The sequence below is a fragment of the Lontra canadensis genome, unplaced genomic scaffold (assembly GCF_010015895.1).
Source record: "Lontra canadensis isolate GAN:19392208 unplaced genomic scaffold, GSC_riverotter_1.0 scaffold32, whole genome shotgun sequence".
NCBI lineage: Eukaryota > Metazoa > Chordata > Mammalia > Carnivora > Mustelidae > Lontra > Lontra canadensis.
Genome location: NW_022631026.1, coordinates 19673068 through 19696003, shown reverse-complemented (window position 1 = coordinate 19696003; position 22936 = coordinate 19673068). Strand labels below are relative to the sequence as shown.

The following is a 22936-nucleotide window of genomic DNA, read 5'->3' as shown; positions in this document are numbered from 1 at the left end:
AATTTCTTACATTTCTTTGGATTGGTTGTAGGAGGGGATGCCAATGAGGAGAGAACCAAAAATATTAAAAGGAGTAGGCCTTAGGATTTTATGATGAGTCTTAATGTACTTAAAGAGTTGTCTTACGGAATAGTGAAACAGTGTTAAATTTTTTTTTCTCCACTCACAAAGATAACTTATTGTAAGGTCATTTTGGAAAATTCAAAATACAGAAAGTCACCAATTTTTCCACCACGATAGCCACTGATTCCCAGCAAAAATCAAGACTAAAAATGGAGTTACAGGAAGACACACACTTGGCTTAGCTTAAGGAAGAATTTATGAATTATTGGAAATGCTTGAGGACATAGTAGCCTCCACCATCTGATATGCTTGTGTGAAAGACTGGACGATTACCTGCTGATGTTTCAGCAGGAGCTATCAGCATCTGTAGTAAATGGGCTGGATGACCTGGGAAGCTCCTTGTCAACGTGTGGATTTGTCCAATTCTTACCTGTAGGCGTTGCATAAACTGAGAGCAAGGTAGAGAATGAGTAAGAGTTACAGGATTTTATTGGATCCAGCAAGTCTGCTTTTGGGTCTATACACAAAGGAATTGAGAGTAGAGACTTGAATAGATCTTTTTACACCAATATTCCTAGTAGCGATAGCCACAATAGGCAAAAGACAGAAACAACCCAGTTGGCCACTAATGGGTGAATGGATGAACAAAATGTGACATATATATTCAATGGACTATTATTCAGCCTTAAAAAGGAAGGAAATTCTAACATATGCTACACTATGGATGAACTTGAAAGACACTCTACTAAGTGAAATAAACCAGACCCAAGAAGGGAAATACTGTGATTCCATTTACATGAATCATATTTATAGAGACAGAAAGTAGAGAGTGGTTGCCAGGGGTTGGATGTAGGGGAGAAATCGAGAGGGGTTTAATGGGAATAGAATTTGAGTTTCTCAAGATAAGAGATCTAGAGCTTGGTTGTATAGTGTGAAGGTTCTTAAGTGTGAGTCAAGTGTACACTTAGATTGAGATGGTCCATTTTAGGTTTATGGTTATGTATATAATTACTTCTGATTATGTTCAGTTCTTAAATTTATAGCAAAATTACAAATACGGCCAAGTTTTTTTTGTTACTGCACATTTAAAATTAGCACCAACGTGCCTCATCTCTCTGGTAGGAGGGAAATACCAGTTAATCATCAGCTTAATGATGGTGTATAGTGTGTGTGCACGCAGTAGGAAATTAAGACATTTCTGGCTCTGCTCAGTGCAAGTTCCATTACTTTTATTATTTATTATTTGTTTACAGAGTATGAGTGTGTGAGGGCATAGCAGCATGGGGAGGGGCATAGGGAGAGAGGGAGAGAGAGAATCTGGGCATGGAGCCCTGACTCAGTCCAGAACCAGAGATCATGACCTGAGTCCAGATCAAGAGTTAGGTGCTTACTGCACTGAGCCACCCAGGTGCCTCTTATTTTTACATTAAAATGTAAGTATGTGTAGTTACGGAAACTTCTGCTTCCTTTTTTATATCACCAACACTTACTACCTTGTGCTTATGTGATAGCTCCTCTGTAAATGTTTCAGTGAATGAGAAACCAGATTAACTTCTTTTCCACATTGTTGTTTTTTTTTAAAGCAACTTTATTGGTGCGCCTTGGTGGCTCAGTTAATAAAACGACCAACTCTTGATTCAGCTCAGGTTGTGATCTCAGGGTTATGAGATCAGGCCCTGCATCAGGCTCCATGCTCATCATGGAGTCTGCTTGAGATTCTCTGTCTCCCTCTCCCTCTGCCCATACTTCCTTTCATGCTTTCTCTCTCTCTCTCTCTCTCTCTCTCTCTCTCTGAAATAAATAATATCTTATAAAACAGAAGCAGGGGCGCCTGGGTGGCTCAGTGGGTTCAACCTCTGCCTTCGGCTCAGGTCATGATCTCAAGGTCCTGGGATCAAGCCCCACATCAGGCTCTCTGCTCAGTGGGGAGCCTGCTTCCCCCTCTCTCTCTGCCTGTCTCTCTGTCTACTTGTGATCTCTGTCAAAATAAATAAATAAAATCTTTAAAAAAAAAACAAAACAGAAGCAGCCTTATTGAGGTATGGTATACATACTATAAACTTCACCCATTTTAAGTGTACAAGTCAGTGATTTTTAGTAAGTTTCTTGGTTTGTGAAACCATTACCATAATCCAGTTCTAGAATATTTCCATCTCCCAGTAAGATCCCTATTATATGTATACAGTTAATAGAAGTTCCTCCAGCCAGGCCCTAGTCTACTTTGTCTATAGATTGAGCATTTCTGGATATTTCATATAAATGGAATCATACGTGGTTTTTGAGCTTAATCCATATTGTAGCATTTTGCAGTACTTCGTACTTTTTCATTGGCGCGTACTGGTTTTGGAACACTTTTCTCATTATAATGCATGCTTTTAGCTTTTTATTTATTTGCTTGGCCTACTAATTTCAGGCTAAGAAAAGTTGCAAGAGCGGTACAAAGAATTTTTATGTAACTCTTACCTAAATTCCCCAAATGTCAATGTTTTATACTTTTTTTTTATCATTGTATTTATTTTGTATTTCTTAAATGTCAGAATAAGTTACAGACTTGATGCCCCATTCACCTTTAAACACTTCACACTGTGTTTTCTAGAGGAAAGTAAATTCTTTTACATGACCACAATGTAAGTCTCAAAATCAGGATACTAACATTGACATAATACTACTACTATCTAATCAATAGACATTATTCAGATTAGGTAATTCTTCTTCTGATGTCCTAATTCATGCTCACATATTGCCTTTGCATTTAGTTTCCATGAGTCTTCATAGCCTCCTTTATTGCAGAGCTGTTCTTTAGTCTTTCATGACTTTGGCATTTTTATTTTATTTTTTCTTAAAGATTTTATTTATTTATTCGACAGAGACACAGCGAGAGAGGGAACAGAAGCAGGGGGAGTGGGGGAGGGAGGAGCTGAGCGGGGAGCTCAACACAGGGCTTGATCCCGGGACCCCGGAATCACAACCTGAGCCGAAGGCAGATGCTGTACCGACTAAGCCGCCCAGGCGCCCCGACTTTGGCATTTTTAAAGACGGCCAGCTCTTTTGTAGTCTGTCCCTCAAATTGGATGTGTCTGCTGTTTTCTCACTAATAGGTTTAGGTTGTGCTAGAGTAGGCTGGAGCAGAGGGTGTAGGAAAATGATTATGGTCAGGTCATATTAATGATTTTGGACTTGATTCTAAGAACATAATGATATATCATGGGTAAATTTTAAGTTTGGCAAGGTGGCATGATCATATTTGTTTTTAAAAGTTTCCCCTGGCTTTGGAGTGGAGAACTGTTGGGGGTGAAGGTGAATTGACTCTCGCTTGAGACCTGGAGCGCTGGAACACTCTGAGGCTGGACTGGAGGAGCAAGTTTTTAGGGTAATGACCACAGTCGCCAGATCTCTCCTCTCACAATATACTTTCTGTGTATTATCTGTCATCTGGACAATCAAATTACAAAGTAGGTGGGATTGCATCCATCCATGTTACGGAGGAGAAAATGAAGCTTAAAGTGACTTGCCCATGGCCACTGTCAGATTTGAATTGGAATGTGTTCGTGAATATCAGAGTCGGGCTCTTTTTGCTACAAGGTGATGTCTCCTTTCATTAGTTACTCCATGTAATGTTTCATCTGAGCAGTGTAATTGCAAACCTCAGGTCTTTCAGCCCTACTTGCCACTGCTAAGTAACCACTTTTCCTGCAGAGAGAACTAAGTAAGGTCTGTTGGCAGTATAACTGAAGTAACTTCTTTTCTTGGGCTTTGTGTATGAAACATCTTAGTGTATTTCCGTAAGTGAGGTGGATTGAGCGTAAGATTATAGCTCTGCACTTGTTCCTTTCCTGACCCTCCTTCCCAGCTCTGCTGTCTTGAGCACGGGTAAGAAAAATCAGAAACTGCATTGTCTCATGATAATCATGTAATCATTTGAGACATTCTAGCTTTAGCTGCTTCGGGTGTCCGGACTTCCCTCATACTGTACTGTACTTGACCTTGCCTTGGCGCCGATCTCCTCACTACCAGGGTGTTACTGCCTGTTCAGATGGTACCTATTTCTTGGAGTTAATCCAGTTATTTTTATTTCATTATATAATTCCGGTATTATTTTCCTTGAAGATCTATTCCTGCCATCACGGGAACTGTAGCTTATCGTACTTCTCTGCCATGGCTTCATTATTCATAAAAAGAAATTCTGGGGCGCCTGGGTGGCTCAGTGAGTTTAGCCGCTGACTTTGGCTCGGGTCATGATCTCGGGGTCCTGGGATCGAGTCCCGCGTCGGGCGCTCTGCTCAGCGGGGAGCCTGCTTCCCTTCCTCTCTCTCTGCCTGCCTGTCTACTTGTGATCTCTGTCTGTCAAATAAATAAATAAAAATCTTTAAAAAAAAAAATTCTGTCAGGATTTAGACTTTTTGTATTTTCCTGAAACCAAATCTAAAACTTTGTTTAGAATGGTGTAGTGTCCTGGGGGTGCCTGCGTGGCTTAGTTGGTTGAGCGTCTGACTCTTGATTTTGGCTCACGTCATGATCTCAGGTTGTAAGATCCAGCCCTTGAGTTCTGCTTGAGATTTTCTCTCCCTCTGCCCCTCCCCTGCTTGCAAGCTCTCTCTCTCTCTCTCAAATAAAAAAATAAATCTTAAAAAAAAGAAAAAAACAGTATGTGTTCTCTATATCTTGTGGGTTATTCCAAACTTCCTTATTTCCTTTAAAGGAAAATTATACCCAGATTTAAGGAAAGTATTATGATGGTGTTTGTGTGACCTTACCACATCTTTTCAACAGATGTGCTTGTCATTTACTTTCATTTCTTGGGTTTTACTTTAAAGAGTTTTTGCTTTGGGTTAGGTTGTTTTGATTTTCTTTGTTTTTGTTTTTTTGGGATTCTGGTTACTGGATCCTAGATTGCATTATTTGTATCTTTTTGAGTTAAAGTACTTTATTATTTTTTAAAAATTTTTAAAGATTGGGCGCCTGGGTGGCTCAGTGGATTAAGCCGCTGCCTTCAGCTTGGGTCATGATCTCAGGGTCCTGGGATCGAGTTCCGCATCGGGCTCTCTGCTCGGCAGGGAGCCTGCTTCCCTTCCTCTCTCTCTGCTTGCCTCTCTGCCTACTTGTGATCTCTGTCTGTCAAATAAATAAATAAAATCTTTAAAAAAAATTTTTTTAAAAGATTTTCTTTTCTTTCTTCTTTTTTTTTTTTTTTTAAGATTTTATTTATTTTACAGAGAGAGAGACAGAGAGCGAGCACAGGTTGGGGAGAGGCAGGAGAGGGAGATGCAGGCTTCCCTCTGAGCAGGGAGCCTGATGTGGGACTCAATCCCAGGACCCTGGGATCATGACCTGAGCCAAAGGCAGAAACTTAACCTACTGAGTCACTCAGGCAACTCAAAGATTTTCTTTTTTTATTTATTTTTATATTTTTATTTTATATATTTTTTAAAGATTTTATTTATTTATTTGACAGAGACATAGAGGGTACAAGTAGGCAGAGCAGCAGGCAGAGGGAGAGGGAGAAGCAGGTTCCCCATCGAGCAGGGAGTCCAATGCGGGACTCGATCCCAGGACCCTGGGATCATGACCCGATCCGTAGGCAGAGGCCCAACAACTAAGCCACCCAGGCACCCCAGGACTATTGATCGTTTTGTCTGCCATTTGTTTTGCAGTTATTTATTTCAGGTTCTTACACTCTCTATAGTTTGGTTGATCTTGTTGTTATTTTTTTTCCTCCTACGTAGAGCTTTTTATTTTTATTTAGTCAGTTGGTTTCTCTTTTGTGATTCTTAGGTTTTCTCTCTTATTTAGTAAGGTTTATCCATCTGACAGGTCATATACTATTTTCCTTTTTTTTTTTTTTTTTTAAGATTTTATTTATTGGAGAGAGAGAGCAGAAGCAGAGGGAGGGGAGAAACAGACTCCCTACAGAGCAGCTTGGGCTCCATCCCAGGACTCTGAGATCATGACCTGAGCAGAAGGCAGACACTTAACCGACTGAGCCATGGAAGCACTCCCTGTTTTCCTTTTAATGCTTCTACTTTATACTTTCTCCTTTTTTACTTAGTTTTTTTTTTTAAATACATTTGAGATGTGTTTTAGGTATTCTGTGAGAATTATTTTCCACAGATGTATAACATGCTATTCCAGCACTACCTAACATAAACTATTTTATTTACGATTCTTTTGGTTGTGTATGATGTAAAACCTCAGCAATACCAAAGGTAGGAATGACTCAAGGCAAGGCTTGATACAGTGACAAAAGTAATATTGCTAAAATTATTGCTGTTTTCCTTGTCTTTTTTTTTGCAGTTCACTGCCTTTTTGGGTGTTGTATTTTTCCCTGTAATCCTTACCCAACCCTTTCCTTGTCTGTCCTGTTTGTTGTTTACCCCAATCCCAGATATTTTCCTCATGGTCACATATTGAAAGTTTTAGGCATTACTTCCTCTTACTGCTCAGGGGAGGAGAAAGAGTCTCTTTCTGGGGCTTCTCTGCAGAAAAAGTTTCTTTTCTTAAATGCCCAAGAAAATAGCTCCTTAGATTGTTGCCCCAGATTGAGTTTTATGTCTGGTCCTGAATCTGTCACTGTGGGAGTGGGGAAGAATGGAGTGCACACAGAAATGCTGACTGGCTTTTTCTTTTTTTCTTTTTTAAAGATTTTATTTATTTATTTGACAGAGATCACAAGTAGACGGAGAGTCAGGCAGAGAGAGAGAGAGGGAAGCAGGCTTCTTGCTGAGCAGAGAGCCCGATGCGGGACTCGATCCCAGGACCCCGAGATCATGACCTGAGCCGAAGGCAGCGGCTTAACCCACTGAGCCACCCAGGCGCCCCCTGACTGGCTTTTTCAACCAGGAAATGTGCTGTAACAGTTTGGATTTACACCTGTGATGTGCAGGGTATTAATTCAGTCTCAACCCCCTGTATGAAGGTGGGAAAGGGATAATATTTTATGGGAAATTTTAGGTATTGTCTCCAGAAAAGCGTTTGGGTAGATGCTAGGGACTCACACCACAGGTGACCAGATCGTAACTCTTACAGAAAGGTGCAGAATTGTACAAAGGTACAGAGTTTGCACCTTTTACATTTATTATGGTCTGTTTCTGTATTTTGTTTTGTTCTGGCAACAGTCTAGTGTTCATTTGCCTATTTTTTTTTTTTTAAAGATTTTATTTATTTATTTGATAGAGAGATCACAAGCAGGCAGAGAGGCAGGCAGAGAGAGGAGGAAGCAGGCTCCCTGCTGAGCAGAGAGCCCGATGCGGGGCTCGATCCCAGGACTCCGAGATCATGACCCGAGCCGAAGGCAGCGGCTTAACCCACTGAGCCACCCAGGCGCCCCGAATCTTAATTTGCCTTTTTTTTTTTTTTAAGATTTTATTTCTTTATTTGACAGACAGAGATCACAAGTAGGCAGAGAAGCAGGCAGAGAGAGAGAGAGGAGGAAGCAGGCTCCCCGCTGAGCAGAGAGCGCGATGCGGGGCGCGATGCGGGGCGCGATGCGGGGCTCGATCCCAGGACCTTCACCTGAGGTGAAGGCAGAGGCTTTAACCCACTGAGCCACCCAGGAGCCCCTTCATTTGCCTATTTATCCTGTCCTAGAGACATGTTGCTTCAGTAATAGTAAAGGACATTTTAATATCTTAAGGCTCCCATCATTTTTTCCCCAGAAATTTCTTAAATATTTATTTGATACAAACTTTGGGATTCTGACTAGAATGGCACTTTGTGTATTTTTAAGATGGAAATTCCAAATTATATAAAAATAACTGTGAGAATCAATCTGGAGACACTCAGTACTTCCTTAACAAAAATTTCTTAGAAAAATCTTCCTGTTTGCCCTCTGTCTTTTTTATAGTTTCTGACCCTCAACACTCTCACAAGTACCAGGGGACAATGGACCCATCCATGGTCCTGCTCTCCCCCACAGAGAACTCCTATCTTTAAGTATACCCAAGATACCTAGCAGCATCTCCTCGTAGGCTTATTTGAGATACTGCGTGGTACCAGCAGAGAACTGAGAGGGAGAACAGCTCGAAATGTGCACGTAAGCTGCCTTGTCCCTCAGGGATTAGGAGGGATTTTTTTTTTTTTTAAATTAAGGATGCCACACATCTTCTGTTATTTTGCTATTTGTCATGTTAGATAAGTACAAAAAGATAGGAAATGTAATGTGATAACCGAAAGGAAAATAATATGTTTATGTTCTTTACAGATAATTTATTACAGGCTTAAAATTCTAGAAATATGGTAAATGTGTATTGGAATTAGTAAACATTTAACCACGGTGCTAGATGGATGATAAATATTCCAGAACTTACCACTTACCTTTTTAAGTGAAACCATGATAGGTCTAAGTACAAGAGACCATTGCATTATATGTGTGTGTGTACGTGTGTGTATGCATGGCATTACTCTGTTGTACAGTTGAAACTAATATGTCAGTTACATCAATAAAAAATTTTAAAATATAAGAGACAGTAGAAATGTGTTCATTTCACACCTCAGATTCAGTCTGTTGCAGCAGTGTGCAAGAAAATGTATGTGTGTATGTACATATATTTTAATTTTTTTACCTTTTTAGGGAGATCCAATATTGTTTATTGGAATCTGTAGATGTGTTCTTTCCTCCCTGTGTTTTACTTTTGGACCTGTAAAGTTTGTGTTAAATGAAGGGGAATATTTGTTTTGTTTCTTGTAATTTCAGCTTTACTGAGGTATAATTGACAAAATCATAAGTGAAATACAATATTTACAAAATATATTTGTAAGATTTCTCTGAGGTCCATGTTTTGTTACATGTTAAATACTGGATCAGGATTAAGAGAAAGAATTTTTTTTCCTTTAGATACATGGGGATGAATTTTACATCAGTTTTCTCCATGGCAGCCTCTCTGTAGACGGATAGACTTTTTATAGTTTATAAAATGTGTTTCTGTCAAATGATGTTGATCAGTTAATTTTATCTTAGTCAGTGTAACGTATGTTACTCCGAGACAGAAACTAACCATTGTGTTCCTCTCGTTCTTTCCTTTCTTTTCTTTCTTTTTTTTTTTTTTTGCAGTGGGACTTCCCCTCTTGCATGCCTGAATGCAATGCTGCATACAAACTCCCGAGGTGAAGAAGGCATCTTCTATAAGGTTCCAGGTAGAATGGGAGTATATACTTTAAAGGTAAATATTTCTGTTAGGACATCATTTATAAGGTAAAAACAGGAAGTGACTACATCTAAATGATACTTGCATCATAGAGACAGAACTCTGTTCTTGAAGAGCTTATTTTCAGGAAGAGGTAATATGTGTAACTCTGTATCCTGTGCACTTTTATACTAATCTGTGGGCATCTGTAGGTAGACCAGAGAACTAACTATATTTTTGTTCTTTATGACAATGCTATCTTGAAAGGATGAAGTGAAAATGACTTCTTCCAGTGCCCTTTTAAAAGACCTCATAGCATTTGAGTAGTGAGTGTTACCTTGGAGCAGATAGAGCCTTGATGCTTTCTATTACTTCGTTATTTAATTCTCCATTACCAATCCGAGCTGCAGTTCTTTTTTTGTAATGGAGAACGCCCAAGTTCAGAAGATCGGATTTTCTTACTTTGTGTTTGCGGGACAGTGTAAGAACTGGAACGTGGACCCAGATCTGCCTGAATTCCTGAGCTCCTGTTCTTTTTACCATAACAGTCTTGCTGATTTCTAATTCTGGCGCTGAGAAGACATCTTGACTTATCAGTGTCCCGTCAGTCACAAACAGGAAAACCAACTCAAATGAGCTTGATTAAAACAGAGAGTTTATTAGTTCATGTAACTATAGATTCTAAGAACACTCAGCCCGGATCCAGGAGCTCAAATGATGTCATCGGGGATTGGTCTCTCTGCTTTCTTTTGGCTTTATTCTTGGCAGGTTCTCTCCTATCATACATGACTTCATTGTTAACCCCCACTCTGCAGGCTGTAAGTCTGAAGAGAAAAGAGCCTCAGGAGCTGAAGTGGGACCCCTTGAGTTAGTTCTGATTTGACTTAATTGGTTTGGCTTGGCCCACGTGTCTCTGCCTGAATAATCACTGAGTCTTCTCGTTGGCGATTTGTAGGTTTATGGTCACTCTTGCTGTCAGGTGGAGGGGAAGCCCTCTGCCAGATGAATTCAGGAAAGGGATTGTTTGCCAAAGGAATTATCAGCAGGAGGAGAATTAATACTTGGCATGCACTGACTATTACCCATGTGTACGTGGGACTCTGTCCCCTCTTTTTAGCTTTGAGCTGTAGTCATCACTATGCTCAGTGGTTGTGAATAGCCCACTAACATTAGAAAGTTCTAATTTGCCTATAGTACCTCCTTCTTATACACTTTGTTAAACTTCCTGTGATACAAGGCTCTACTCGTGCAGGAAGCTTTTTGTGTTGCTTTTAAGGTTTAGCTGTTCTAGACCTTCTGTATTGTTAATAACATTAATTAAATGTCTGTTCTGTGCTGAACACTGTAGAGACTGTAAAGAAGAATAAACTGTGGTCCCTTATCTCTTGAGGCTCATATAATTACTGAAGTAATTGCACACTGACAGACGTACTGTGATACAAAGTACTGTATTATAAGGCATCATCATAGTGTAGAGAAACAAAGATGCATTTTGAATAAGAGGCTATAGAAAGCTTTTGTTTTTGTTTTAACTTTTAAGATTTGCATTGAATGTTGGCTGATAAGTAATGGGGAAAAGGACCTTCCAGGATAAGGAACTAGCGGAAGCAGAGGCACACACAGAAGGATTCAGAATGGATTTGAAACCAGAGTAGATAGAAGTGGTTGCCGTCCTCTGTGTATGGGCCAGTGTGGTAAGGGTTTGGGGGCGGGGCAAACAGTAGGTGAAGATCAAATTTTGGAGGCTTTTTGAAAACCCGACTTAGCAGTTTGAGGGTGAGAGAGAGAGGGAGAGCTGAGGAGATGGCAGAGGTTTTTCAGAATAGTATGATCAAATCTGTGTTAGGAAGATAATTCAAATCAGATAGATTTAAGGGTAAAATGGATTGTTTGCAAGAGATAATTGGCCTGAACTATGAGATCAGTAAAAGAGAGTTAAGGGACATTAGAGAAATAATAAAATGGATACTGTGGAGTGGGGAAAAGGAGGGGTGAAATGTTTCTGAGATTTGCGGCACACGCGGTTGACCAGTTGATCCTGGATGGGTTATGAGTCTAAGCTTAAGAAATTATATTTGTACTTAAAATACTTACCGAGCCTACAGGTCAGGAGGTCTGACTGGCAACTAACTCTGTAAGAGCTCTTCCACATTTTGAAGGAAAGGATAACAAAATATGGGGTGTGTGTTTTAAGAAAGTATATAAGAAATGTCTTAGAAATGGCACAAGGATATAAATATAATTGGGAAGGAGCAGTTCCTTTCTAGATCAGAGGTTATTATCTTGGCTATAATGTTGTGAGTCAGTTTTAGGAAGGAGGGTCACACGGTCAGAATTATTTTTTATCTGATTATAAAATGTGGGAAAATAAAAAAATATATTGAGAGGAAAAAAGAACTAGCCATAGTTTCTTAACTTAGAAATTCACTAATATGTTTACCTGTGTATATTTTTATATACTACATGTATACATAGTAGCTTGTATTTATTACATGCCAGGCACTATCCTAAGCATTTTACATTTAACTCGTTTAATTTCAGAATGATCTCTTAAGGTAGGTATTATTATTTCCATGTTTTAGACAGGGAAACTGAGGCATAAGAGGTTAAGATTTTGACCAGACTGCATAAGTAGGAGACGATAAAGCAAGAATTCAACTCCAGAAAAATCTTAATGTTCTACTTCTTGATCTTGCACCTGTCCTATTATATCTCTTATATACTCTGCTGACACAGGTGTCTTTCCGGGTTAGCATTGTCACTATTCAGTGTAGAAACCAAAGATTCCTGTGAGTTTTTAAAAAATTTATTCCTTTTGGGGTGCCCGTTCTGGCTCATTCAGTAGAGCCTGCAATTCTTAATCCCGGGGAGTAAGTGTGAGGCCCACATGAAGAGTTTATTTAAAAATAGAAAAAAAGAATTGGAATTATTCCTTTTGTATTTGACTCTTGCTGCTTACTAACCAATATTTAGAAATCAATGAGATTCAAATAATGTACTGTTTCTTCCTGTCCAGAGTCAACTGAACTCACAATACTTAACAAACACATACAAATACATACACAAACAAGCACATATCCTTGGATAATGAGTATATCTACCTTTCACAAAATTATTATTGTAGTTTTTTTATTCTGAACATCTCATTTACTTGGAATTCCATAGACGTTTGTTCTAATTTAAGCCTCTGTGTTGTGCTTTCATGTGATTGTCATGTATAATTTTTATCTTTGGATGTAGATGGAAACATGAGCTAATTTGACCCACAGAAGGGAGATGACAGGAATTCAGAAAATATTGCTGGTTCTGCTACTGAACCCTATAATACTCAAAATTAATCAGCACAGTTAAGTTACAACAATGCATATCAGAAATTTAATTCCTATTTGCTGAAATGGTAATGATTAATCCTAATTGGATGCCTGCATTTTCAGAAAGACGTGCCCGATGGGGTGAAAGAGCTATCAGAAGGTTCAGAAGAAAGCAGTGATGGTCAGTCAGATTCCCAGAGTTCTGAGAACAGCAGCAGCAGCAGTGATGGTGGCAGCAACAAGGAGGGAAAAAAGAGCAGGTGGAAAAGGAAAGGTAAATCCACCTGATCTCTCAATAAAGTCTTGAATGCTATAGGACACATGCCCTTGTTAGTAGCTCCTCTGTATTCAGACCCCGGGATAGTCCGTCTCTTTCCTTTCCCTTGAGATTGGTACCGTCCAGTAGAACTTCTTGCGATGATGGAAATATCCTGTGTCTGTGATGTCCAACCCAACGCAGCCAGTGGCTCATTATGTCTGTGAGCGCTTGAAATATGGCAGTTTGACTGAGGGACTGAATTTGTTCTTCTTTTTAAATTTTCATTTGAATAGTCACACGTGGCTAGTGGCTGTCAATTGGACAGCACGGCTCTCTAGGTTTTACTTGGATGAATATTCAGCTCTTGGTCATCCATAGCCTTTTTGAAGGATGCTCTTATTTGCCTCTTTAATCCTCTCTTCTAAAATTTGAGCACTTACTGCTCTAACAGCCCTCTGCTTACCAGGGAAAGAACGCTTTTCATTTCTACTAGCAAGGACTAAATTTAGTCTGTTCTTTGCTCTCCCCTGCTTGGTGTCTGCTTCATAGCTTACCCAAAAAAACATTTTTAGGGAGTAATGTCTGTTGCTGCAGCTTCCCTGGGATGGAATTTCCACTTAGGGATACATTTTATTGTCTATTCTTGGTAATTATCTGTAGCTTCTTAGCAGAGTCTTCTTGAAGAGGGCACATTGTTTTTACCTCAATATTTATAAACTTAGCCGTACACGGCAGGGCAGATTTAAGCCAGCTCATGATGGTTCCTTTGCAAGGACTGATATAGTGATATTCTAGAACAAAATGACATCCAAGAATTTCCCTAGCTTGGATATCCCCTTCGGTTTGTGTTACAGGTGAGCAGTCTTTGGATCTAGAACCTGGAGTTAAATTTGTGGGAATACTTGATTCATTAATTTTAAGTGCCTTTGGAACTATCGATTTGGAACTCTATCAGAAAAAAAGTCTGATTCATTTCTATCCCTGCATTTATATGTGTGATACTCCTGGAGAGAACTGAGATAATTGGTGGCATCATTTGTGTTCTCTGGTAAAGCTACCACACATAGAATTCGGGCACGTTTTGTAATAAGAGGATTTTAGCTGTAAGATCACGATCACTTGGAGAGTAACCCAGATCTCAGATGTTAGGAACAAAGAGGATAAAGTCAAGATAAAGCTAGCTCGTATGACCAGTATTGTTGAGATAGAGATATGTTTTAGATCAGTGGTGAAAGGAGGTATGGTCCAGGGCCTTACGTTCCTCAGAGTCCGCTAAGGATCTTTGGGAGGGTGGACCCAAAGTGTTAAGGGCTCTGTCTCTCCTACTTGTACCGAGTTTAAACTTTTTTTTTTTTAAGATTTCTTTTTATTTGTTTTAGAGAGAGTACAAGCAGGATGGCCAGAGGGATTCCCAAGCAGACTCCATGCTGAGTGTGGAGGCAGTCTCACAGGGCTTGATCTCATAACCTTGAGATCACGACCTGAGCCGAACCAAGAGTCAGACACTTAACCAACTACAGCACCCAGGCGCCCCACCTAGTTTAAATTTTGGAAGTTGGTGATCTAAGATTAGGAACCAAGCCAAATCATCAAGCAGGAGAAACAGTAAGATTCATAATTTCTGGATGTGTCCAAAGACAGGAAAATCAATAACTAAGTGGGCCAGACTAGAGATTTTGGGAACAGAATCATGGTCTCAAATGTCATTCCTTTTTACTTTTTTGTTTTTTTTTTAAGATTTTATTTATTTATTTGACAGACAGAAATCACAAGTAGGCAGAGAGGCAGGCAAAGAGAGAGGGGGAAGTAGGCTTCCCACTGAACAGAGAGCCTGATGCGGGGCTCGATCCCAGGACCCTGGGATCATGACCTGAGCTGAAGGCAGAAGCTTTAACCCACTGAGCCACTCAGGCGCCCCGTCCTTTCCACTTTCAGTAGCCACATATGCTGCAGTAGCTGTTCTGAGTAGTGGCTGTAACATATTTGTTACAGGTGATGTCTAAGAAATTAAGGTGTATGTATTGTGATATAGAAAGATCTAAGAAATAACAACAGCGTCCCATTGTCAGTAAGTTAATAGATTTAAATAGCATAACCTTGGACTATATTTGGCATTGTAACAGAAGATATTTAATAGCAAAATGATAGCAAATTCAGAATTGTGGTCCAGATAAAATGTTACTGAACTGCGTTGTTATTCATTCTTCTTCTAGAAATGATCATATTATTGAATATTTATCTTCAGTTTACATTAAGATGAGATGTTCTGTAAAGCTCTTTTCTGATTATAGGTAGTCTGTTAAACTGAGAGTAGAATGGGCTATAGATGGTGTTTGGAAGATGAAGGTAAGAGGTGCACATGTCATAGGAATTCATGTTTACTCTTTGCTGAGCGACCAACAATGAAGAATGATTCCGTTTCTCATAGGATGTGCTTCTCTCGTTCATGGGTCATACCCACGGCATATGGCATGGATGTGTGAATTTTTAGGTACATATTATATAATCTGTGAATGTTCATGGCCTCCAGTGCAGGTTAACGCGCAAAGCTTGTAGTTAGCGGTGTTAGCAGCAGTATGCAACAGAGCAGTTCTAAATCAGTTGCATTTATTAATAAAGGTAGAGCAAAGTAATTGTGCCTATTCCTTTGTCTTATTTAGGGTTTTAACTCTCAATCTGACATCACTTTATTTCAAATGCATTGTAAGACAGGAAGAACATTGAGATAGTATCAAAACCCACTTCCTTTTATGTACAAAAATAAAGAGCTCTGACAGCAAAACTGATACTTCTCGTTGAAAATCGATAGAAACTGGCTTGATAATAGGTATACCTTTCAGCCAAATAGGAACAGAGAACAGAACTTTGAAATTCAGTCCAATATTAAAAGTAGTTTATTGATTTCCATGTAAAGTGGAAGAACTTAGAAGTTCATAGTTTTGGTTCCTAATTGTCAGACAGGAAACAATGTTCAGAGAAGAGCTTTATGGAATTCCAAGCCAAGGTAAGGTGGACTAAATCCAGGAAAAAAAATAAAGATTAAAATCAACTTTTTCTGTTGCTTTTTTGGTAGAATCTTAGCTAAGCAGAGTTTCTGCCTTTTCCCCAAAATAAAATATAAATATTGCTGCATGAAGCAATGATAGAAGTATTATTTTTATCTTCTGGTAGAGAAAGTTTATTCAATTTTGGCCTGCTTTTAAAGTGTCTTAAGATACAAGTTAATTATATAAAATACATCTTTTTACTTATAAGGAATTACTCATTCTTTCCAGGGGCATAATCTAATGTTAATTTAATTGCTTGTTCAAAGCTACTTTAAATTAGGAATTTGATAAATACTGTGTTTGGAGTTATTTCCCATACCAAAGACCTGCCTGCCCTGTAATATCATTTCTATATGTAAGTTTACTGAATGGGGATGATTATGCATAGAAATGTCTCCTTTACTCGGGAGAAAAACTCCTTTGGGCAAAGTTAACTTATGTGGAGAGCGATCTTTGAGATAGATCTTCTTTTTTTATGTCTTGTGGTTGGTGGCTGAGCAAGAGGTTTGAGCTCCGTCATGTATTAAACATGGCTCTATTAGGACTTGGATAGGTAGGATACCCAGAAGCAAGGAAAGGTACCCAGGTATGGCCTCTTCATCTTTGATCAGGGGATTGTTTGAATGTTAATCAGTAGCTGCAGCCTGCTGAGTTTGAGGTAGACTCTACTTGGTGTGGGAAGAAGGTACTTAAAACCGAAACAGTCTGTTAACTTCTGGAAACGAAATTCCTCAAAAGACAGACTATGGTGAAAGTAAAAACTTTCCCTTAGGAGAAGGATTATGGTTTAGGAAGATTAAAACAGTTTTGGATACTTTAGTTGTTAATCAGTCTTTCAGTTATTAATCCTTCAACTATAGAAAAATGAGCTTCAGTTTTGTTATTACGGCTTCATTATTTCTGATAGTATTTCTAATACTTGAGAGGGGCCACTTAGATGTCTTCAGGAAGAAATAAAATAGTGATTATTCACTAAAGTCTTTAATTCAAAGGCATCTAATATGGATAGTCTATATCTTTTTGACCTTGTTCAGTATATTATCCATTGAAATAGAAAATGCTCAGTGCTGTAATATATCTGAAAAGTACTATCTTCTGAATGTATACTCAGTGGGTAGTAGTAATTGTCCAGCAACCTGAAACTGCTTCAGTCAACTATGTAAAACTGGCTTTAAGTGCCTCAGGTTCTAGGGGCGCCTGGGTGGCTCAGTTTGTTAAGCGTCCAGCTCTTGATTTTGGTTCAGGTCCTGATCTTAAGAGTCGTGAGTTCAAGCCTCAAGTTCTAAAATTTGTTTTAAATAATTTAAATAATAATATTTAAATAATAATAATTTTCTGAAAATAAGAAAATAAGCTTAAAAACTCACTTCTCTGCTAGGTTGCTGGGGTGGGAGTTGATTTTCAAGTCAAATAACAACTGTGGGTCCTTTGATCAGAGTTTGTTAATATTTTTATTTTTTTATTTTTTATTTTTTTTAAAGATTTTATTTATTTATTTGAGAGAGAGACAGTGAGAGAGAACATGAGCGAGGAGAAGGTCAGAGGGAGAAGCAGACTCCCCATGGAGCTGGGAGCCCGATGTGGGACTCGATCCCGGGACTCTGGGATCATGACCTGAGCCGAAGGCAGTCGTCCAACCAACTGAGCCACCCAGGCGTCCCTGTTAATATTTTTAAAAGTGGCTAATATTTTATGTCTATGTATTTATATGAAAGCAAGCATTTTTGTTTCTAATCAGATACTAAATTTGTTCCTAAATAAGGTTTTTTTTTTTTTAATTAACATATAATGTATTACTTGCTTCAGGGATACAGGTCTGTGAATTATCAGCCTGCCACAATTCACAGCACTCACCATAGCATATACGCCGCCCCCCACCCAGTGTCCATTACCCAGACACCCCATCCCTCCCACTCGCCTCCTCTCCAGCAACCCTCAGTTTGTTTCCTGAGATTGAGAGTGTCTTATGGCTTGTCTCCCTCGCTGGTTTCATCTAGTTTCATTTTCCCCTCCCTTCCCCTATGCTCCTCTGTCTTGTTTCTCAAATTCCTCATATCAGTGAGGTCATACGATAGTTGTCTAGTAAGAGAGTTTTTAAGCATTGAGCAGTCCACATTGGAGCACCAGTAGATCAGGATATAATCTTGAGAAGTATGATTTAGGCCATTCATTAGATCGCTTACAAAATCAAAGAAATCTCTCTCTTTAGACTGCTCACCGCGCTCATTCCTTCTCTGGTACGTAGGTACTGTTTGTCAAGTATTTGGGAAATATAAATAAGGTATGGGCCCCGCCCATATCTAGAGGTACAGAAAAAGAAGCAGACAGATAGCAAATGGCTTTAATAAGTAACGAGTGTTTATGTATCATGTTATGGCAACACTAGAGTCGGAAGTTGTTAACTTTACCTGGGTTAGTAAGAATTGTGTGAGTTATAGGATATTCTAATATACTTCCTTCCATTGGGAATATAACCTCTAAGGAAGACAGGATGTATCGTGGAAAGAAAACAGACGTAAAGACAAGAAGGTAGAAAGGAAGCCATATGAAGATAAGTTGGGTGGAGGGGGAGATTCGTGGAAAGAAGCAGGGATCTGTCTGTTCATCCTTAGTGCTAGTATCCAGTAATTATAGGGTATTGCTGTGCATAAAGCGATTTCTTAGGAGAATTAAGAAATGTAGTATGTATGGGTCAGAGAATAGCAACACCACTGACTTCAAATTTTCATAGCCACATACCAAGAGGAACAACAACAACAAAAATTTAAAGATTTTATTTGACAGAGAGAGAAAGAACGCACAAGCAGAGGGATGGGCAGGCAGGGAAACAGGCAGGGAGCCTGACACAGAACTCGATCCCAGAACTCTGGGATCATGCACTTTGCCTATGCCCTTTGCAGATACTTAACCAGCTGAGCCACCCAGGTGCCCCAAGGAACAAAATTTTTGTTTATAGACCTTTTGCTGTTGGTTTCATCCTCTTGTCCATTTAAGATCCGAGTTACTACACTAGCTTTTCTAAATTTTAATTTCAATTTATTATTTTTTTTCTTTTAAGTTTTCATTTAAATTCCAGTTCATTAAATACACTAGCTTTGATTTGTTTTTCTACTGATTATTGTTGATTGTGGTGTCTCTCCCAGTTGGATGGGGGCCCCCAAATGTGGGGCAACAATCAGGTGTTAGCTGGTGGCGCTGGTGGCACTGGCAGTCAAAGAATTCACCTGAGGCAGAACGAAGGAGCTAGAAGTTTATTGAATACACACCACAAGGGAGCAGCAGGCAAGATAGCAAAAGAGAGACTGTCTGTACAAGGTGGTAGGTGAGGGTTGTTTTTAAAGGAGGAGAGCTAGGACATATGGGGATATATGGCATCTTCCCCTTTTTTGGTAATTGTGCCTGATTATAACCGTTGGTCAGTTAGGGCTTGTGGATATTGGTCAGATTAGGGTCCACTGGGGACCCTTCTGTATTAAGCCAGGGGGCCGGGAGGAGAGGGCCCTATTGCCTGGTTCTACATTCCATTGCTCAAGCCTGTTGCCTAAAAGCAGCCTCTACATTTATGTTCAGTTTATTTCTAATCACTGGTATTTGGGTTAAAAGAGTTCATTTCCATTTCATTCTTGAAAAAATCATTTGTTCTGTGGATTTCCTTGATACAGGATGAGATTAATTGGTGACTTTAATTGGTCTTATTTGGAGTAAAAACAAACTGATAGTATAAAAGCATGAGGGATGATTTTTCTCCAAGTGCCACTATGTAAGATAGGATTATGAACAGTATTTCAGTCCTTGTGGTATCCTAGCACTAACCAGTGATCTGTGAAACCCAGGAAACTTTGGAATGGAGGGAAAGCAAAAATCATGATTTCCCACTGCTTTGTGTTGATTTCAGAGCTAAAGAAATATAATGTATCTTGCGCTGAAATTGAATTTACACTGAAATTAACCTGCAGCACACATACTGTCAAGAAATAAATGTAATTTGTTTTTTTAAAAGATTATAAATAGGGGCTTGATGAAGTTAAAATGCAGCATTAATGTTCATTTTTCAAACAATGTCCTATTCTTAATATCTTTATCCTTTTTAAAATGTAGCTCTAAGAGATCTTAGTTCCTTATTTTGTAACTCTGTGTAACTCTGTAACTCTCTGTAACTCTCCATGCCCTTCCCACACACCTACCCTGCCTCCTCCCCTCCCCAGCTAGCTGGTTTATTGCCAGACTTTTCATCACAAAGTATTCTTCTCTTCCCTCCTCTGTCTATTATGGACTGACACGTGAGTAAAATATAGTAAAAATGGCCCAACGGTGTCAAATTTCAATGAAAGTACCTAAATGTTTGTTCTCACTTTTTGTATTTATTGTATAACAGACCAGTCTTTGGACTACATTTGAATAGTAATAGTCTAGCTGGACCAAATTTAAACAGCAGTGGTTTTAAATGATGTGTCAGCCTTATAAACTATTGGGAATGCTGTTTTCCTTTAACAGGGAAGGAGGAAAAATCTTGTATTTCCCCTTTAAAGGAAGAAAAAACATAAAATGATCTTGTCCCCCCTTCTTTGAATTGAGAGTGGAAAATAACTCCACCTTCCTGAGCAAATAATGAACTATAATGATTGTTTACTAGCAGTGCAGAGGCATTAGGCCAGCTCTCAGTCACTGCTCATTCGTCCTCAGAAGTAGCTACTGTTGTGGCCTCTGTCAGTATAGATTAGTTTTGCCTATTTAACGTTTTTTATTAAATTATATTCAGAGGGGCGCCTGGGTGGCTCAGTGGGTGAAGCCAATGCCTTCGGCTCAGGTAATGATCTCGGGGTCCTGAGATCGAGCCTCGGGTTGGACTCTGCTCAGCAGGGAGCCTGCTTACCCCTCTCTCTGCCAGCCTCTCTGCCTACTTGTGATTTCTCTCTTTGTCAAATAAATAAATAAAATCTTTAAGTAAATAAATAATATTCAGAAAAATGCACTTTATAAAGCTTGCTGGATTTTCACAAATGGGACAGCACTGTGAACCAGCGTTCAGATCTAAGAACAAAACATTGTCAGTGCTCCAGTAGTCCTCTCTGTGTTCCCTTCTGGTAATAACCGTTGCCCCAAGTAACCACTGTAATAATTTCTGATAGTGTAGATAAGACATGTCTGGGACAGAACCAGAAGCTGTTCTTGAACTTAAATCAAATCATGCCTTTGGGGGGGGGCACAGTAATGTTTGTAAGTTTCCATCCATGTTTTTGTATATATTCATCAGATTCTTAAAACTGTGTAGTATTCTGTTTAATTAACTGTTTCCCCCAGGAGCTCTACTTACCTATTCTACCACTGGTAAACATCAGGTTATTTTTAGTTTTTGCCTATTCTATTGTGAATGCTTTTGTATCTCTTCCTTTTGTGTGCTCGTTTCTTCTGGGTATGTACTTGGGAGCAGAATTAACTGTATTGTGTACTGCCCATTCTTCAGAGTGGTTGCACCAATTTATACTCCCACCAATGTGTGGGAGTACACACGCTCACTCATTGTCGGTCTTTTAAATTTTAGACTTTGGTTAATATATAATAGTGTTCCATGTGGTTTTAAGTTGTATTTTCATTGGAGTCCTCTTCATTATGAATCATTTGAATATCTCTTTATGGGTGCCTTTCCAGTCTTTTCCATTTTTTTTTTTTTTTAAAGATTTTATTTATTTATTTGACAGAGATCACAAGCAGGCAGAGAGGCAGGCAGAGAGGAGGAAGCAGGCTCCCTGCTGAGCAGAGAGCCCGATGCGGGGCTCGATCCCAGGACCCTGAGATCATGACCTGAGCCGAAGGCAGCGGCTTAACACACTGAGCCACCCAGGCGCCCCCAGTCTTTTCCATTTTTCATGGGTCATCTTTTCCTTAATGATTGTAGTTCTTCATATATTGCCTTATTGAATATAATATATATCTTGTAAGTAACTACTCCCTCTTTATGGCCTGTCTTTTTTACTCTGTAAAAAGTATCTTTTGATGAATATAATTTCACAATTTTTAAGATAATCCAGTACATCCTTAAGAAAATTGCCTCTCCCACTGACATGAAAATAGTTTCTTCTGGGCCATAAAACATGCCTTAACAAATTTAAAGGAATGGAAATTACCTAATGTTTGCTCTCAGGTCACAGTTAAACTAGAAATCAGTAATAGAAAGATAACTGGAGGGCTCCTGGGTATCTTAGTAGAGCCCCATATCAGGCTCTCTGCTCAGCAGGGAGCCTGCTTCCCCCTCTCTCTCTGCCTACTTGTGATCTCTCTTTCTCTCTCAAATTAATAAATAAATAAAATCTTTTAAAAATATTTTTTAAAAAGGAGTGGAAAGGTATAGATTAATATAAATGACCTCCTAAATGGGGGGAGAATAAAGAGGTATATACAGGGGAGGGAGCTAGACTTACATGGAAGTAAGTTGTTTTATCACTTTACATCATTAAAATAAGTTTTTAAAATGTACTTTCTAGAAATATGAAACAAAACAAGCTCAAGAATATGTCAAATTTGTGGCATAATGACATAAGTATGTTGCTTGGAATATATCTTAGTTACAGGAGAGCAAACACCAATAAATCTTAAACTTCATTCAGTTGTCTTATTTTCAGTTAATAGGTATGGTTTCTTTGAAATTAGATCTATAGTAGAAAGCAAGTTACTAATTACAGTAATGTTATCAGGAAGCAGGATTATCAAGGAAGAAGAGAAGTGATAGAATAATAGAATCAGAAAAGTTAGGTGCCAATCCTATGATCTTAAATTTGGTTTGGTATCCATCCATGAATTTATTTTTCTCTTTCTAAAAGAAAGGCCTTTCTTGTTCCAGCCATTGAAAGGTCCTAGAACCAGCGGTAACCGCGTAGCAGTGAGCACTCCGTACCATGCACCACGTGGTCTTTTAACAACATTTCCAATTAAAAGACACCACGGTCTTTGTAGAAGGGGCTGATCCAAGTTGGGCAAAAAAATATGCAAGGTTGCCTGAGACACTTCTTGTGGCATATAGTGAGGAAGCTGGATACTGCTGAAGCCATGTCCCAGAGGTGGTTTACAACTTGAAGGGTCTCCCATAAAACCAAAAGGTTATAGTTTGAGTGCCAAATTCGTAATGATTGTTTTTGATTC

The 22936-nt window shown here is 39.0% G+C and overlaps 1 protein-coding gene across 6 annotated transcripts in view; it reads left to right on the top strand.

The window, feature by feature from the left end:
• The window catches only part of ASXL2 (ASXL transcriptional regulator 2), a 143767-nt gene that overhangs the window by 83659 nt on the left and 37172 nt on the right, over positions 1 to 22936 (top strand). For 3 of the 6 annotated variants that reach the window (XM_032866984.1, XM_032866981.1, XM_032866983.1), the window contains 2 exons: positions 9110 to 9218; positions 12617 to 12767. In XM_032866984.1, the coding sequence (XP_032722875.1) occupies positions 9110 to 9218; positions 12617 to 12767 (260 nt within the window). Of the gene's footprint in view, positions 1 to 9108; positions 9219 to 12422; positions 12529 to 12616; positions 12768 to 15396; positions 15757 to 22936 lie in introns of those variants that run through there. The other 3 variants (XM_032866986.1, XM_032866987.1, XM_032866985.1) reach the window with 3 other exon arrangements.